Below are 17,853 nucleotides of genomic sequence, written 5' to 3'. Positions count from 1 at the left end.
TATTAAAAAACTATTCCAGATTCCTCTCCACCAGGCTCGCACCTATCTCACGCTCTGTGCCACAGCACTTACTGCCCCAGACGCGCTCTCCTCGAACAGCCGGCTCCCAAGGGGACACCCCATCTGCCCGGGGTGCCCCCCGCTGCGAGCACCGCCGCAGCCTGCCCAAGCCACCCTCATGGCACCATCCCCGCTGCGCCCCCACCATGCAGCACCCACGAGGAGCGGTGCTCCCGAGCCACCCCTGCCAGGGTCTAATTGCTGGAAGGAATTTATGACCTGCAGGGAGAGCAGCGCGGGCACGGCTCTAGCCCCGACAGAGCCATGCCAGCCGAGGCGGCCGCTGCGCAGCTCCCCTTCTGAGCCCAATTTTCGAGCTGGCCCCTGGTGCAGAAGGCACCACTGGGGCCTGCAGTTAAGCGCACCTGCTTTCTAGAGGTGACAATTTGCTTTGATTTTCTTCTGCGTTTGCAATCTCTGCAAGAGATTGGAAATAACTAGCAACTAACTGGAAGGCCTGTTTTGAAAAACCTGGCCCTTAATAAAAGTGTATATAATGAGGGCTGGAGTCAAACGGCATCTCTGCTTTCAGCCAGCCGACACGTTCGTTTTAGACATGTTTATAATTAAAGTCATCTCTGCCGATTTTCATCATTTAACATATCAAAGCTGTCTCTCATTTAGCTGTCTTCATACAAATGAGCTGGTGCAGGAGTCATGAGAACCCGGGAGGACAGCGAGAGACAGGTAAGCGCCTTCTGAAGCCTCCTCCTGCGTTCAAGCACACATCGGTGCCCACCTGGAGATTTTTTGGGTGACCTTCCTGTGTTGGGAAGCAGTGCCTGGCTGAGCCGAGCACCCTGCTCCTGGCTGGAGGAGCTGCCAGCACGGGGCTGCTGCTGCTGGCAGCAGCATCAGCACTTGCCTTGTCCTGCTGCCCCAGCACAGCCCATGGGGCACCTGCCCCTGCCAGTCTGTTGGAGCCCCAGTGCCCTACCAAGGCACCATTTGTTTTATTCACATCCTCCAAAGGACCTGACTCAGTCTGAAAGGGCTGAAGCAGAGGTGGGAACCAGGCAGCTGATTTTAAAATAGAGCCTTAGCATTGGTAAATTTCAGCCATGGAAAAGAAAATCTAATGAGTTTCCCTTGGTGCTATTCATCCTGCAGAAACCAGTTCTGCAGAAACTATCGTGCAAGGCCATTATTCATCTTACGATGTTAATGATGCATATCCTTTCAACGTAATGCTTTATCCTATTGACCCAGGGTTGAACACACGGACGTATCCTTGCCCCAGTTTGCCCCCAGCAGAGCCAACCACCACTCCATGCTCTCCGACCCACCTATGGGTCCATCCGGGACGGTGCTTGGTGTCCTCGCCACTGCACCTGCAGTGATTTCACCATGGGCAGGGTTTCACTTGGTTTCTCAACTGGCCTGAGCAAAATTGTGCTTCCACCATTCCCTAAGCCATTAGAGCATGGCACAGGGTGGTGATTCCACTCGCATGGGACCTCAGCGACGAGTGCGCTCGTGAACTGACCGTGTAACACAGAGGCTGCGGTGCCATGGTGTCCAGGTGGGCTTTAGCTACTAGTGGCGATAAACACAGCAGCCTGCTAGACCTCCCTGAGAAACGCTGAGGTGAAGTAAAAAGAAATTCTCAATCCCATGCAGTTTCAGTCCCAGCGGCAGCCTTGAGGCCTCGTGGTGCTGCACAGGGGGAGCAGCGCCCACAGCCCATGGCCCTGGGCCCTTGGAGGGGAGCACACCGCGCAGCCAGCCCTGACGGCTGTGCCAGGGAGGGAGGGAGAACAGCACAGAGCACCCCCAACAAGCACACGCCGTCAGGAACTAGCTGCTAGGAAGAACACCGAAGGTATCTACGAATATACAGGAACGTTGGACTTTGCTCCAAACTGCACTTCTAATGAATATGAACTTACCACAGAACGTGTGAACGTGTGTGAGAGTCTGTGTGTGTGTGCCTGCACATTTATCTGTAATATATATATATGAAAGAAAAAAAAAGTCAAAGGGAGGCTAACAGCTCTTAAATTATCTGTTGCTTTATGTTTTAATTTAAGAAGTTTGTTTTCAAATAACCAGTACCAATTTACACATTAATAAAAATGTCTTAAAAATATGTATATGTATATATATAAATATTTTTAATAGTAAAAAAAAATTGTTATGTGAAATGCTCCCTGCAGACTTGCCTGTCTCAACTTGCAGCTATGGATTTAAGAAAAAAAAAAAAAAGGAAAAAAAAAAAGGAAAAACTAAAGAAGGAAAGAAGGGAAAAAAAGTAAATCTGCAAATGAAATGTACATACCTGGGAATTGATAGCTGTAACTTGGGGCAAATCCAGGATATCCTCGGCCATACGTTGCAACAAAATTCGGGTAACCTTGATCACAAAAATATAAAAATAAAAAAAAATAAAAAAGGAGAGAGAGAGAAAAAAAAGTTTCAAGATTAATAAAGGTCTTTTAATTTATAAATATAATGCAAAATAACATGGAAGAAACTTGATTTTACAAGGGGGTACTCAAAAGTGAGATTCATTCTGCTCATGCAAAACTGCAGGAAGGTTTCATTATCTTGAATAGAAACATCTAGAGATATACGACTTTGCTGATCACTTGCCTGCCTTTCTTTGTGCGTGAGACCTGTCACTCACGTAATTAACATGCACTTTGGTATCTGAAGTCCAAGGACTGTGCATACTTGTTAGCTGGAAGAGTAAATGCCAAATGCTAAGGCTAAACACATAACACAGGTTTGCTCTGACATTTGGAGAGCTTACAATGAATGTACTTTGCTTCAGAGCTATTGACAGTTGGAGATTAAGGTAGTAGTAATTCTTTATCCCAGGAGTGTGAAGGACAACAGTTAACACATCAAAGAGTTAGAGGCAGCAACGGCAATGAGCCAGAGTCAAAGAGCTTTTAATTTTTCAGGAAAGTAAAGCCCAGATATGAGAACCGCTTCCTAAAGCAATTGCTAAGATACACACATCCAACCTCAGGCAGCTTTTGAAGTTTTATTATGAGAAAAATACCACTCAAGACCATTTTGCTAATAAAAATGCCTAAGTAAATGCATTAAGGTGCAATTGTGCCCTCTTCCACGCAGGGGCTGGAAGTGAAGCAGTAATGCTGCTCGCAGGGCAGGGCCGCTCGGATGGCTGCGGGCGCTGAAGCGAGGCAGGGCCTCAGCCCCGTGGGACCGTGTGGGACCAGGCCGCGTGGACAATGGCAGCTGGGCCGCCCCATAGCTGCTTGCCCAAGGGTCTCGCCTCGGCTGCCGGCCAGCCCAGGGCAGAGATATTTTGCTGGTCAGGCACCAGAGGTTTGCAACCTGCTGGACATCAAGGCCTGAAACCACACACGGGGAGGCAGCAGCCAGGGGGCCGCACGCTGAGGCCTCCCAGCCCTCACCCAGCGCCATGGCCGCCTCTGTGGGTGCTGCACGCAGTCCTTTATGCTACGGAGGTTTCCTAAAACTGCAACCTCGCTTCTGACCCTCTGTATTTGCTTGCTCAAATTCCTTAAAAACAGGAATTCTCCTTTGCACTTCCAACACTACTTAATGCTCTCTTTGGCTACCAGTGTTAACCTGGCTGCCCAGACTCCAGTGGTCTCCAGGAAAGGCCTCTCAAGACCAAGAAATCATCTGAAGAAGTTTGTTCTCTCTCCACCTGAAGCCAACAGACATCCTGCAGCGGTGACAGCAGCAGCTGGGCCGGACCTCAAGAACATGGGGAGCTGCTGAGCGGTTCCTCTGGAGGTCCTGTTATCTCCGTGTTTGTTTATTCGTTAAAATACTACTACATTGTACGGTAATTTTGCTGCCGCACCAAGTCTCTCCATTTATGATTAGATTTATATATAGATATAATATGCTATTAATCATAATCTAAAACAGGAAGATAAAAATGCTTGGATGAATTTTGATTATGGGATTAGGCAATGCCAGGGGAAAGCAGCCCTGCAATTGCAGGACAGCGCGTGGCAGCTTTCAGCAGATATGTACACACTGCTTAGCCCCTGCCTATTTATTTCACAGCTCAACAGCTGGATTCCCTTAGAAATTAATCACCTCTGTCGTTAAATCAGATCTTTCAGCGTTAAGCTTTACAAACCTTTTTTCCTTTTTTTTTTTTTTTTAAACCTACGATATTGATAAATGGATTGTTTGCTAAGTAACTAGCGCCATTAACACCACTGCGAGCTCCACAATGAAAAATCACTCTGCGGCACCGACCACAGCCACTCTCCTCGCCAGGAGGAAAACATTTGCTCCCATCCAGACCCAACCGACTCCGAGGCAGGTTTTGGCTGGCGACCTAGTAGCCCATGTGCCGAGGAGCACCCAGGTCTGCCCCAGGGCACGGGTACTGCGGGCACATCTCATCAGCTGCCCCATGGGGCCGGGGCTGGGGCTGCCCCCGTTGCGTGTCCCCAGACCTCAGGCAGCATGAGCAGCCCCGCTCTGCCCAGCCAAAGCCGCTATGTGCAATGCCAGCGGCGGGGCTGGGTGGGGGTCTCGGCTGCATCCGCGGCGCTCAGCACTCTCTAGGTCAGGCAGATGAAATCATAAATTTATAATACAACATTACTTCAATTTTCCTCTTCATTTACTGCTGCAGTGCCCAGCTCTGCTCTAACAAGTCAAAGCCCGATCCGTGCAGGGGAAATTGGCTGGCTGAATATCAATATCGCATTAACACCATGCCCATGTGGCTGCTTCATCAAGCCAAATTATGGCCACGCTGACCTATCCACCATTTCCATTAGATGCCATTCTCATCCTGCACCGGGTACCGAACAGGTTATTTGCTTCAGTAGCCCTACTGAATGACCAAACTCTCTAATCATCCCTTGCTGCTAAACCAAAAATCCACGTTTTGCCTGGATTGCCTCCTCTGAAGCGAGACCCTGCTGCCCACGGGAGCGCAAACTCAAACCAACACCCAAACCACTTTCACAGCTCCTTCACCCAGCTCCCTGTGTCTGCTGTCACCAGCAGCAGGCCCTGCACGCCCGCCCCGCAGGCTGGCCGAGCCAGCAGCCCTGTCCTGGCCACAGGATGGATCCTCGCCTGCGCTGGATGCTCCCTGGCCCGCACATGGCACTGCCGTACACAAGGTGACAGTGGTGGCCGTGGTATCGCCACGCTGACCACACGATGGTCACGGTCACACTCCCGCTGCAGGGGACACCTGGTGCTGCCACCAAGTCCGCTGCTGCTGCAGCGTGCGGTCAGTGCTGCCATATGGGGAAGGCACAAAAATAACTGCGGGACAAAAATAACTGCAAGCAGGTAACGCTGCCCTTCTTACTTGCAGTTTACCTAAGGGTACCACAACGTTACTAGTGTTAAAGCCCATCATGGTGGACTCACATTAAGGCCCAAGCATTACAGACAGGGAAACTGGGCAGATTTCCCCCCTTCCTCTCTACACATGGCAACCTGTGGCCCTGGGGACTGAGCTCCTCACCAACGTGCACACAAGGTCACTGGGAAGGCAGGACGGCCAAGCTGGACCCTCAGCTCCCTGATGTCCCACCGCAGCTCTAGAGGGAGAAACAGTTTGTCTCCTCCACAGGAGGAAGTGTCCACAACTACTGAACCAGCCTCTGGAAACATCTTTTAATTTTTATATGTGGTGACCTGGGATGGACAAACCTCACAGTTAGTATGCGGACACACTGCATGAGCACTTCGGGGCCTGGGGGCTCCTGCTTTTAATTCAAATACTTCAGTCAATGCAAGAAAATGATCAGCTACATTATTATTATTAGTGTGGCTCAGAGTAAGGAACTCCAGGTTGTTTGCAATGAAAGGTGCTGTCCTACTGCCAAAGCATCGCCCAACACTACAAGAAAAATGCTCAGGGTCTTGCTTAAAAAAGCCTTGGCTGTGACCTTGACGTAAGCACCCCTTGCACCAGGAACGTAGAACAAAACCCAGCTCCTGGAGGCACACGGGGGTGACCGTGTACCAGGAGCAGCTATGGAGATGAAAAGATCTGCTGTAAAAGTTGCCCCCTTGGTCCAAAAAAATCTCCTACTGATCTGTCTCCTACTTCAAGGGCAGGAAAAAGCAAAGCCCGAGCTGAGCACAGCTGCGCTAACTGGGGTGAACACCACACCTGGAGCTGCTGCAGGAGCCTGGTGGCTCCTGGAAGTCCTGCCATCCTGCTGGGAAGCGCGTGTCCAACGCAGGGTTCCCTTTCCTTAATTCTGCCTCAGAGGCGGCTACCGCTCTATTAAAGAGTCTGATGGAAAAAAGGAATGACTTTCTTTGAAGGGCACAAGCTTCTTTTATGCATGAGTTCAGCCTACCTCGACTGAACGTGTGCAGTAATGCAGAGCCCCAGTCTGCCTGGTGCAATGATATAAGCAGCCTGGTAGGGATTTTCTGAAATTTGGTGTTCATATCAGACATTATTTCAGCAGTCTCAGGGCATAAGCTTTATGGGCTGTGCTCTCCTATCTCTGGAGGGGTTTGCAAGTTAAAAAGGGCCCAACTTAAATATTAAACACCAGCAAGTCTAAGATGCTCATCACCGAATGAAACGAGTGCCGTAGGGTCCCAGCTCAGACCAAGCAGTGCAGCAGCCACCCCCAGAGCCTGGCGTCCCCACTGGGACCACCACACCAGCAGCTGCCCCGACCCTGTTTTTTTTTTCAAGTTTTCAGGTGTGGCCCTGAACAGAGAGCAGAAAGCAGGGCTAACACAGCAGCACCTACGTGGCCCCTGGCGAAGGGGCTCCAAGGGTGATGGGTTTGTACCGGGACCAGCTGGCAGGGGTGGGCTTCTGGGTGCAGCACGAGTTTTCGGGCCCCGGCAGTCCTCGTCCAGCTGAAGACATGCTCTGCCTGCCGGTGCCTGGGATGCGGTGCCTGCCCACCACGGAGCATGTGAGAGCCTTGCCATCCTCCTGCCAGGTGGGCTGCCAGAGAGAAAGAGGTCACGGGAGCTGAAACCATTCCAGCCCGCTCTTTATGCAGAGTGGCTAATTAATGTTCCTGGTCTCCCCCGAGGATGTGCACTTCCCATCAGCAGACAGAGACTGAGACAGCCCAGGAGCAGTCCTGGCAGAAGGCTCAGCCTGCCTGCACTCTCGCAGTCAAAAAATCCTTTCAGAAGAACACTTTAATTTTGTTCCAATCAACCAAATCATCACAGAAGCGGCTGCCTGTGCACCTTTAGACCCCGGCTGCTGCAGGCTCCTCGGGGAGGCTATGATTAATGAAAAAGACCAACTTCCTTAATAGCTTTGGAGGGAGTCACTCTCCACTCTTTCCTTTGGGTTGTCTTGTGCATTTGTTCCTTTGATTTCCTCCTCTGCCTGTGAACAGCATCTGGAGAAGGTGACCTTGGACAAGGGCTCCTGGAAAAAGGTATAAAAACCTTTCAAGAGCAGCTCCAATCCACTTGTTTCCAGTCTGGCCAGACACCTAAAACGAGGAGCGGAGTAAATCTGACACAGGCCTGTTGGGATCTGCCCCCAGCAGCACACCACGCTGGGTCCTCGCTGTGCGACGGGTTAATTACACCCTGCGCTCCCCTCTGTGGCTGGGAGGGGGCAGGAGATGTGGGCTCCCCGCCGAGCCTCCGCCTCGTGCCCCCTTTCCAGCCTTGAAGCAAGCTCCTCCGGGCAGCCTTTGGGAAGGGGCTTGTGGTGGCCGACCTGCCAGCCTAGTTGTGTGCTGTGATTTTGTTGTTCAGCACTTGATTATTTAACACGGTGCCACCGTAGCAAGCAGGAACTTGGAAGATAAAAAAAAAACCAACAGTGCGAGCTGATAATGAAGCATCTGGCCTTCACCATAGATCAGTCATTAATTCTGAGCAAGCCACTCTGATTTGAAATCTAATAAGAGCACGCTAAGGGCTGCCCTGCGAGAAGCAGAGGAGCAGCACCGGTCCGGCCGGCCGGCAGCCGTGCAGCAGGGAGGTGAACCTGTCAGCAGGCATCCCACCGCGGCCGTCTGCAGGAGCCGAGCCGCTCACCGAGGGCTTCTTTATTGCTTCTTAAAGCCTGAAGCGATCGTTTTCCACAGGGGCAGCCGCAGCAGCAATTAGTCACACCGCACCTGAGGGCTCAATCTTCCTTTCAGGTCCCCGGGGCAGGTCCCAGCTCCAGGAACTCCTCTCAACTTTTCCTCCTCGCCTCCTTTCCTCCGCCGCCGCGCACCCACCTCGGTGACACCGGGCACCGCAGCACGGAAGCGACAGAAGCAGAGCAGGACGTGTGCACAGGCACACTGGGAACTCACAGGTAACGAAATCACTGACTGACTAGAACAAGATAAATATTTTAACCATAAAATGTGATTTCCCAACACTTTGGGCAAGGGTGGCGGTGGAACGTGGGGACAGAAGAACAGATGATCGGCTGAATAACCGAATTACACATCCCCGAAATGGATCGTTCCGGCCACCTGAAGAGAAGTGCTATTAATTCTGAGATACAGCAAACATGGCAGGGAAGTTTTTCCCATGACATCAAGCAGTGCCTGAAGTCAGACATCTCAGCAGAACAGCCTGAGCTTCACAGGAACCAAACCCTCTGCCCTGACGCCTGCTCCAGGAGCCTTTGGGTCCTGCAGGGCCCCAGCCCACGCTGCCTGTGGACCCGCTCCGTGGAGCTCAGGAGCACTGAGAGCCAGCTTTCAAGGCTCGTTTTCATGCTCAGCTTCTAGGATCAACTGAACTCCAGAAAAATTCATCTTGAAAAGCTGAAGAGCGTCTTGTTTATGAAGCACCAGATGGACAGGCTGCTGGGACAGAGGAGGTTCTACTGATGGAGAACATGGCACTCTTGAGATCAAAACCCACCACCCTCTTTGTGGGCCAGTCCCAAGGGGAACTGCCTGGTTCCACTTAAATAAAGTGGAACCGCTGCAGCTGGCGGGTGCCTTCAGGTGAGCAGCACTGGGGGGGACGGGGGAGGAGAACGGCCTCATGATGAAGCCAAGTGCTCTGCTTGGGTCTCTGCTGCTGCTGGCCCCGCTCCGCCACCCCACCAACCCCGAGCACCTCTGGACAGAACCCGGGGAGCACCCGGGAAAGGCTGCGGAGCAGGGAGGTGGCTGGAAGGGTCCCTTCTGCCTGGGGACACCCCCAGCCCCCCTACCCATCACGTCCACTTTACAGACCCAGCAGGTGACAACCGAGGGAAGGTCCGGCAATATGAAGGGAGCAGAAAGTGGAAAACACACGGGTTTTACAAAAAGACACTGGCAATGCATTAGCAGGATTTTGGCTTAGTAAATCTGAGGACAGAATATCAAGAGGTTGGTTGTCAGACTATATAGAAAGAACAACTATCTAGGCAGAAACAAATGAGAACCAATTATAACTAAATAGACCTCGTGCACAAATAGAATTTTGCCATTAAATATCATTTATCCCATTTAATTAGTATTTTCTGGACACAATACGCCGGACTAAAATACCGTTCCATCTCCTTGAAACTCGTAATTATTGTTGCGACCTATACTGTTACACATCTCCCTGCTTTCTCCATCTTGCATGCCATTTAAGAACCGGCAAGATTTTCAATTATCTATGCTGAACTGTCAAAGATACCTTTAAAAGAAGGGGAATAATGTGTGACTCAATTCCTCTAAAAAGGGGGAGAGATCATTTTTAGTCAGAATGAACACACTGCATCTTTCATCATTCTATTTTTGCGAGTAAGAGTAAAACAGGCTATTTAAAACATCCATTTAAATGCAAATTTTTATATTCCAGGAAGGGGGGGGAGTTAATCATTTACCACAGACAGGATTATTTTCCCCACTCCACCCCTGCTGAAGTTTTAGGCTCGCACTCCCACGAGTGCCGAGCTGTGCTCGCCCCTACGCCTCACGCGTTCACAAAGCAGGGAGACAACACAGGGGAGGCTCGCTCTGGAAGCCGTTTGGTGGCTATTGCACACTTACCCAACATTCCCATCCCTAGCATAAAAGCGTCCATGGTATACGGTAATCCACGTGCCCTTCCTCTCGTCCCTGGTGGAAACATCACTTCTTTAGGTTGTGCTTTCTTACATTCTACCTATTGAGCAGAAACATGTACAAATGAGATGCAAATGAATTCCATGTAAATGTCAAATGCAGAACTGATCTACTTAAGGGGGGAGATTTATTTTTAGCATTTTCCTCCCCACACCGCCTCCCCCTCAAAGGTGAACTTTCAGAGCAGTGTAAACGGATTGAGAAGAGCAAACGTGTATGTCTCTTTAAACACAGAGCAAACCAACGCCGTAAAGATGACAGAAATGCTGATTGAAGAAGTTGCCGTGGTCCTGAAAGGAAAACCTGCGCTGCGTTTACTCTCAATGACACTTGCGGGCGTGGAATGGATGGAGGAAAGTCTTCAGCACAGCTCTATTACAATCGATAGCAGAAAATGACTCTCGGTGATCATTACAAAAAGCTCCTTTTAAAACAGGAATAAAGAATCGATATTTCTACCCAGCAGAAAATTTCTGTAAACCCTATTAATAAACGATCTGCATTCTTTCACTTCCAGTTACTCCTGCTGCCCTCTGAAGTCACTTAATGCCGCGTTAATCACACCGCCAGCCTCCGCCAACTCCTCCGCGGCCAGGCAGAGCCCCGGGACCGGGACCCGCTCTGGGGAAAGGCCCCGAGGGGCCGGGCTGCACCTTCAGGGGCTGCTTCTGTGCCTCTGGATGGGACGGGGAGAAGCGAGCAGATGGCCCAGTGGCCGTGCTGTTGCTGCCTACCAGGGCTTGCTCCGAGCAGAGGCGGGCGGGCGCCCGGGGGCGAGCAGTGATTTCAGCAGACAAGCCCAGGGATGTCGCAGAACGTGGCGAAACGCTTCCGTTCCTAATAGCCCTATCAGTGACAGTGTATTCATTGTCTTATGAAAACCAACCGCCTGTTCCTAGGCAACCCGATCAGGGAAAATTTCAGGTTTATACAGATTTCATTTAGGTAACATAAAGGTTAACTGACTGTAATGGGAGTATTTTAAACAAAACCACCTACTCCTCCCCTGTCTGCTGCAAACCTCGTGCCGATCCTATTTACTTTGCTTGCAACACATCCCAATGCAAAACCGCTCAGATCCCGCCGATGTTGTCAAAACATGCACTTCTTGAAAGCGAACTGCCCAAATCCTGTGAAGTTTGGGGTAATATTCTTCTGGAGTTGTGCCCTGCGACCCTCCTGCCCTTGCAGGAAGCCTCAGGAGCAGCACTGCGCAGAGCGGGACGACATGTGTGCACGCTGCAGGCACACGATGGGATGGAGAGCCCCGCGGTGCCCCACAGGCTTTCCGTGCCCTGACATTAAGATAAGGAGAGAAGGAAAAGAAAAGGAACAAAAAACTCCATCAGCCACCTCACTGGCCAGCAGCTCACAGCCTGCGCTGCCGCGGGCACAGCAGGGCAGGGCAGGCGGGGGTCAGGACCCATGGTGGGTCCCAGCCTGCAGGGGTGCCTGCAGCGCTGTTTCCATCCACCCCAAAACCTCAGTGCCCCCCGGACCCTCCCAGCCCTAGGGCAGCAACCTGCTGTGACTCCCCATCTCTGCCTCCAAGAGCTCTTTGTGTGCTCGAAACGCCGAGCACAAGCGCCCACCTCCCCGATGCCTCGCGCGCCGGCAAAGCAGCTCGGCAACATCCTCTGAAACTTTCCTTTGCTTATTTTTAATCAGAGAGACGTTTAACAGGAGTGTGCCAATCTAATTTCTCCAGCCAAATTGCAGCAGGGTGATCGCCAGAAGTGTATCATCTCATTTCTCAGCCATATTCCTCGGGTTCGCCACCACTCCAAATGTCACGGAGGCATTGGTTACACCTCGTAGCTGCTTTTGCTGCAAATATTCAGAATGATAAAAACAATCTAGCCTGGCTCGACGGACAATTAACAGGAAAATGAAGTTTGGATTAGCACCGTTAGAAACAATAACCCAGTAATTAGCTTTTGCAACCACAAAACAGCCTACCGCTGCTCTCTGAAAGACTGGCTTAATTTATGATTTTCACAGCACACGAGGATACAAAGGGAATGGTAGTGAGCTGCAAAGAAGTTTTAACTTGGATTTAAAGGAAAAGAAAAAGCCGCCAGTAGGAAAGAGAAATAATTCCTAAGCCTTGTAAACAAATATGCCCCATACGGAGGGCAGAACGATTTGCCATTTTCCAGCACAGACGTCTCCTCTCCGGGCTGGCTGATGTGCGGGTGCAGAGCCGTGAGCCCCAGCCCGGCTGCACGCCTGGGGGGATTTTACTCTCACTGGCAAACGGGGACAGTGAAGCAGGAGGTGAGGGGCCAGGCTGCTGGGGACAGGGCTGGCTGTCACCACCCATGGCAATGGTGACCTTGGGGCAAAACCCCAGGGGACCGCAGGGCAGGCTGCCCTAGAGGGACCCACAGTTGGGCTTCTACATGGGCAGAGCACCCGATAGGAAGGTGGCTCAGCTCCACACCACATCGCCCCCAGGAGCCTGCCTGATGCGGGCACGTTGTGCATAAACCCGGATCCTACACTTCCAGCTCAGCGTTTCTACACTCCCTTAATCACTGCCAGATTTTCTTCCACCTCCCCTGCACGAGAGATGTGCTGTAGTTTCAGCAGCCTAACAAAGAAAGTTTTAACTCTAAATCGAGAAAAAAATAAATAAAAAAAGGGACAGGGAAACTAAAATTTGCTATTTTTGTTTAGTCTAGTTTGGAGAATTAACATTACACTGGGGTGCTCCTGGGTGAAGACAAGCAGTCAAAGCCACCAGAATGCAGGACGGCTGGGATGGGGAGTGAAAAGCCTCTTATACCCAGAGCAACAGAACAGGCTGTCAGCCCGCAGCACCAGGATGTTTCAAAAAAATATGGCTAACAGCTTTCCAGGGAAAGCAGAGCTATTTTGAGGAAAGCAGAGTGCTCCCATATTCACAATGCACAAAAAAATCTATTTTACCGCCCAAAGACAAGGCAACTTTGTCCTGCCAGCAAAGTGCACTTCACAGTTAGTTGAGGTCGGGTTACCTCGGGGACCCCCTGCCACTCATGCCACGTCAAGGCAAACTATCGCTGCTCTGACAGCAACCTGCGTTCACCAACAATGCTGCAAAGGTAGCGCTACACCAGGAACACAAGAAAGGTTTTAAAGCATATTTAAAAACAGCTTTTTGTCACTGACCAAGGTGGGACAGGGACACTGGGCTCAGAAGTTGCTTGGCACATCTTCAGGAGATGCTGGCAAAGTGCACTCTGAAGTTTCTTGCAATTTTCTTTTCCCCCAAGCCCCTGGTAGCCCCCAGCACCAGGCAGCTCCCCGCTGTCCTGCGCAGGCTGCTGAACCTGGCCATGCCAGGGGACCGTGACAAGGGCAGCGCCACCACCTCACCAGCTCCATCGCTCACAGGCACATCCAGGACTGACATCAGAGGAATGCTCCCAGGCTGCAGGTGGCTGCAGCGTCCTTCAGCTGCATGGCAGCAGGGTCCTGCTCCCTGCCTCCTGCACGTGGGGCACGGCTCGGCCTCTCCAGGAGCGGGGTGCCTCGGATACACTAAAACCAACCCATGAACAAACCAGCCCACTGAATCCACCGCGGGCAGGAGAAGGAAAGCTACAGGTGCCTGGCAGTGCGAGCCGGTTTCCAGCAGGTGACTGAAGGTGGTGCCCTGCCGAGCAGCGGGGGCAGCCCAGCTCCCCGCACGTGTCACCCTGTACCTAGGGTGTGAACAGCTTCATCGCAGCCAAACCGCAAGAAAATCAATGACTCCATCACATTTCTTTTCCGGCTACTTCTGCACCCCTCTAAAAAACATTTTTTGGGGTAAAGCAGCCTGCTTGTGTGAGAAGAACACTATTCTGGGGACGTTTTGCTTTGGTTGCACTTGTTCTGCCCCCCTTCCCTCGGCGTTTGGAGAGAATCCGTGGCCTCCCACGTAAATTCCAGGTTTCATTTATTAAACACCTCGCTGGCATTTTCTTTTTACTTGCACACTGCTCGTTTAATATTACACTTGACATTCTAAGCTTTACGGATGGCAACAGAAGCAGAATGGGAGGGCTAAAAATAACCTGCCCAGGGAGGGAGGCTGCAAATGGGCTCGGGAACAGCGGCCGCCCACTGCCCCTGCTCGGGGGCAGTGACAGCGAGCGCGGTGCAAGGAGCCCACGTGGTGCCCGTGCACCTTAGGACCAGGATGGCCAGCACCTGCTCCCCATGCAGCACGGCACTCAGGGGGACACGTTAAAAACAAAGTAGGAGTGATCAGTCCCCGAGGGGGCTGCGGGAGGTGTGTCCGTGCCCAGCCTTACTCCGTGTGTCAGCGCCGGCCATCTGCAGCAGCTCGCTGTCACACATGTGTGCGCGGGGCTCTCCTGCTCCTGCCCGGGCTTGGTAATTAATCTGCAGACACATCAGCAACACGATGAGTCAGTCCCAAGACAGGATCATGTCTCATCTCCTCCCTCGTGGGCCGCTTTTAAAATTAGTGCTGGAGAAGAAGTGACAAGGAGAGCATGCTCAAAGCGTCGCGGCACCTGGATCCCGCACCAAGCAGGCGCAGAGTGCCGCGAAGAGCGCGCTTTAATTATCCGCAACAACAAAACGTCAACAGCCTACACTGCTTCTTCTGCTCCTTGTGATGTTCCTCCAGTGTTTTTGCCCTGTCCCATCCTGCAGGCTGCCGGCACTGCTGTTCCCTTACCACGCAGCCTCTCAGCGGAGAAGAATCCCTCCAGCAGCTCTCCCAGCTCTGCCCCAGCAGGGCACGCCAGCAGCAAGCAGCGCAGGATTTTAACAACCCAGCAAAGCCCAACCTGAGATTTGTGGCAACGGAAGGGAAGCAGCCCTGGACGTCCCACCCACTCGTGCCTCCAGGTACCCATCCTGCAGGCACAGGGCTCCAGCTGGAAGCTGCACGTGCCGTGCTCCTGCAGGGACCTGTCTGGGGGCCCGCACACACATCTCCCCTTCCCCGCAGGAGCATCCAGCGCTGTGCTGTGCCCTGCTATGTGCTCCGTGGGGCTGGGGCTCGGCGTCACGCCGCTGCTCTGCCTCCCAGCACCTCACCAGCTGATCTGGGCTGTGCTGGTTTGTACCAGGTGAAGGCTGAGTCCTGCTCCGTGGGAAATCTCTTGTGTGAAGGAACTACATCCATGGAGCTTTCCGCTACAGGCACCCAACACAGCGCTGTAGTTCTGCCTTCCCATGTGACAAGTCTTTAAATTTACATTTCACGTCTTTACATTTACATCTAAAGCGTTTCTAATTTGTGGCTGGGTCTGTTATTCCTGGGCTGGGGTGGGGGCGTTTGGTGTTACTTCTTGTTTTGTTTTAAGGCAGATTAATCAGCATTTAGTGACTAGACGGGAATGAAACCTCCCCCACAGCCCACAGTTATCTCCCGTGATGCAGCACCAGTGGCAGGAGGAAACTCCCGGAGGAGAGACGTGGGGAGAGCAGTGAGAGGCCAGGCTGGCAGCAAAGCCCAGGGCACGTCCTGGGGCCGGAGCACGGGGCTGGCATAGGGCACGGCGGGCTGCCCTGGCCCTGCCTCAGTACCTCACCAGCACGGTTGCCAAAGGGGCTGTTACTTTTATTTCCGATGCATATTGCAGTCAGGAACAATATGAAGAATATTATTTCAGTGCCCTGGGAAAAATTAGCAAGTCAAATATTGAATCAGGCCTCCAGCATATGCCAAGGAGATTGCTTTGATCTTATCCACACTAAAAGCTCTATTATTGAATTTAAAGTCTGTGAACACATATCAGACCAATATACAATGCATATCTGAATACACATTTGAGAAGCAAAGGCTGTTTTGACAAAGGGAAAAAGAATATTTTAGCCGAAAATATCAAAGTTTTTGCATCCATTGAAATACAAACGCCCTTTTTCATCTGGCTCAGTGGCTTTACTGACAGGGCAACCCGCAACCTGGGGCTCGATGTTGTTTAGGAGAAACTTCACCAAGGGCCTGGCTGCTGGGCTGGGCCTGCCCGGGGAACACCAGCACTCGATGGCAGAGCCACGGCAGCCACAGCCCCAGAGCAAGGCTCCGCACCCTGACCCCACAGCACCGGGGACACCGCGACCGGCTCCGGGCACGTCTGTGACCGCTGGGGAGACCTCGCTGGCACCCACCCGCGCGTCAGAAAGAGCACTTACCATTTTATTATTGATTTCGTGGAAGTGAATTTCACAGACTTTCTCCACCACGTCTTCATTTTCAAAAGTAACGAACCCAAATCCTGTTCGATAAAGGAATAAAAAGGGGAGGAGGAAAGGAAAACGTCAGTGAAGTCAAACAGCTTTCGTTCTAATGAAGCATTACCTGGCCCTTTGGATTTCGGGAAACTTTCACAGAATTACACACGTGTAAATACACCTGCTTTCTACAGGGCTGTTGCCGGGCTCATTACAGACTAATGGAGGGAAGGAGCATCATCTCAGAGAAAATTAATACGGTTCTGTTACAGCTCTTCCATGGGGCTTAATGGAGAATTAAAACCTCCTTATGGATTTTTTGATCCATCCTGAAGAATTTAATGGATAGTTACACCCTGGTTACAAGATGGCTCAGAAACTACAATAAGGCTATATTTTCTTTTACACCTTATGGTTTTTAAGAGCAACCTCTACAAAACCCAATTACATGTCCATGGAACCATATTGATTTTATCTCCTGTTTAATTCCACGGGACTTCTCCATTAGGGCTGACTCATTACATGACCAAAAAAAATAAAGCCCCGTGAGGACAGGAGATGATTCCTCAGTTACCCCTCGCTGCCCCGGCGATGAAGCCGGCACTGACACGTGGCAGAGCTCTGTGCTCGGGCCGGCCGAGCGCCGGAGGTGCTCATTTGTCCCCTTCTTCCTGAATGACTTCCTCTACTGCCTCATCAGGACATCCTGAGGCCGCTCAGAAGCCGCTACGTTTGAGGCCTCTGATCTAATCACTCCTCTCCTCTGCGCTGCTGCTTCAAAGGAGCTGTGGATTTGGGCTGGTTTAGGGTTGTTTGATGCCTGCTGCCCGCCTGTAGCTGTACATGGTTTGCTCTGCTGGCTCCACGCGGCTGCACGGAGGAATCTGGCAGCCCACCACGGCTCTACGCATTAATTCTCCCCGCTCATTTATTTTTCTAAAAAAAATATCAAGCTAAGAGAAAATCGAATGCGCTACATTTCTGGCAATGGCTTGATGAATAAACATCACCAGTGATTAACCTAACGAAACCTTACAAGTGTACCAACACAATCAGCTTCACCCCCCGACCTGTCCCGGGAGCGGTGCTGGCCCCACCGGGTGCCACCCCTGTCACCCCATGGCACAGGACAGGGGCGACCCCAGACCTTGTGCCTGTCCCCACCATCGAGGTGGGACGCCTCGTGCCACCAGCCCCAGCCTCGTCTGCTCGGGAGCACAGCAGCAGCCCCTCATCCCAAACCCGTGCCACTGTGCAGCACTGTGGGGCGTGCTCCTGGCCCCATGTTAAGCCGTGAGGCCGAGTCTCTGGACCCTCTCCTTGGGGGAAAAGCCCACTAGAAATGGTTTGTGGCTCTCCCCCGAGGTGTACCACGTTGTCTGATGGTGCAACCCAGCTCTCAGAGCTCTGCGCTACTTTGCTTTGTGCTGCATGGAGCAGCTCCAAGTGTTTTACTTCACCTAGGGCTTTTATTTGCCTTCCAAGTTACTCCGTTTAAATCCACCTGAAGCAGACCTGCAGTTAGAACGGACTTTTTGTGGTTAACTGGCTAAACGCAGCACCCCGGGCAGCCCGGCAGCACCCTGTGCCAGCAGGGACCGGGGCTGTGGGTGGCACGGCCGCATCCAGC

At 51.9% G+C, this 17,853-nt stretch overlaps 1 protein-coding gene across 25 annotated transcripts in view; it reads right to left on the bottom strand.

The window, feature by feature from the left end:
* Positions 1-17,853, bottom strand: part of MSI2 (musashi RNA binding protein 2) — a 227,496-nt gene that overhangs the window by 41,000 nt on the left and 168,643 nt on the right. For all 25 annotated transcript variants that reach the window (XR_011804315.1, XR_005260303.2, XM_072026219.1 and 22 more), the window contains 3 exons: positions 16,185-16,267; positions 9,969-10,083; positions 2,339-2,413 (listed from right to left, as the gene is read on the bottom strand). Coding sequence is in view for 23 of the 25 variants with exons in the window: in XM_072026219.1 (XP_071882320.1) it covers positions 2,339-2,413; positions 9,969-10,083; positions 16,185-16,267 (273 nt within the window). In the remaining 2 variants the exon portion in view is untranslated. The remainder of the gene's footprint in view (positions 1-2,338; positions 2,414-9,968; positions 10,084-16,184; positions 16,268-17,853) is intronic.

The sequence above is a fragment of the Anas platyrhynchos genome, chromosome 20 (genome assembly GCF_047663525.1).
Source record: "Anas platyrhynchos isolate ZD024472 breed Pekin duck chromosome 20, IASCAAS_PekinDuck_T2T, whole genome shotgun sequence".
NCBI classification, from domain to species: domain Eukaryota; kingdom Metazoa; phylum Chordata; class Aves; order Anseriformes; family Anatidae; genus Anas; species Anas platyrhynchos.
The sequence above is the reverse complement of the archived record's forward strand: the minus strand, read 5'-3'. Positions and strand labels throughout refer to the sequence as shown.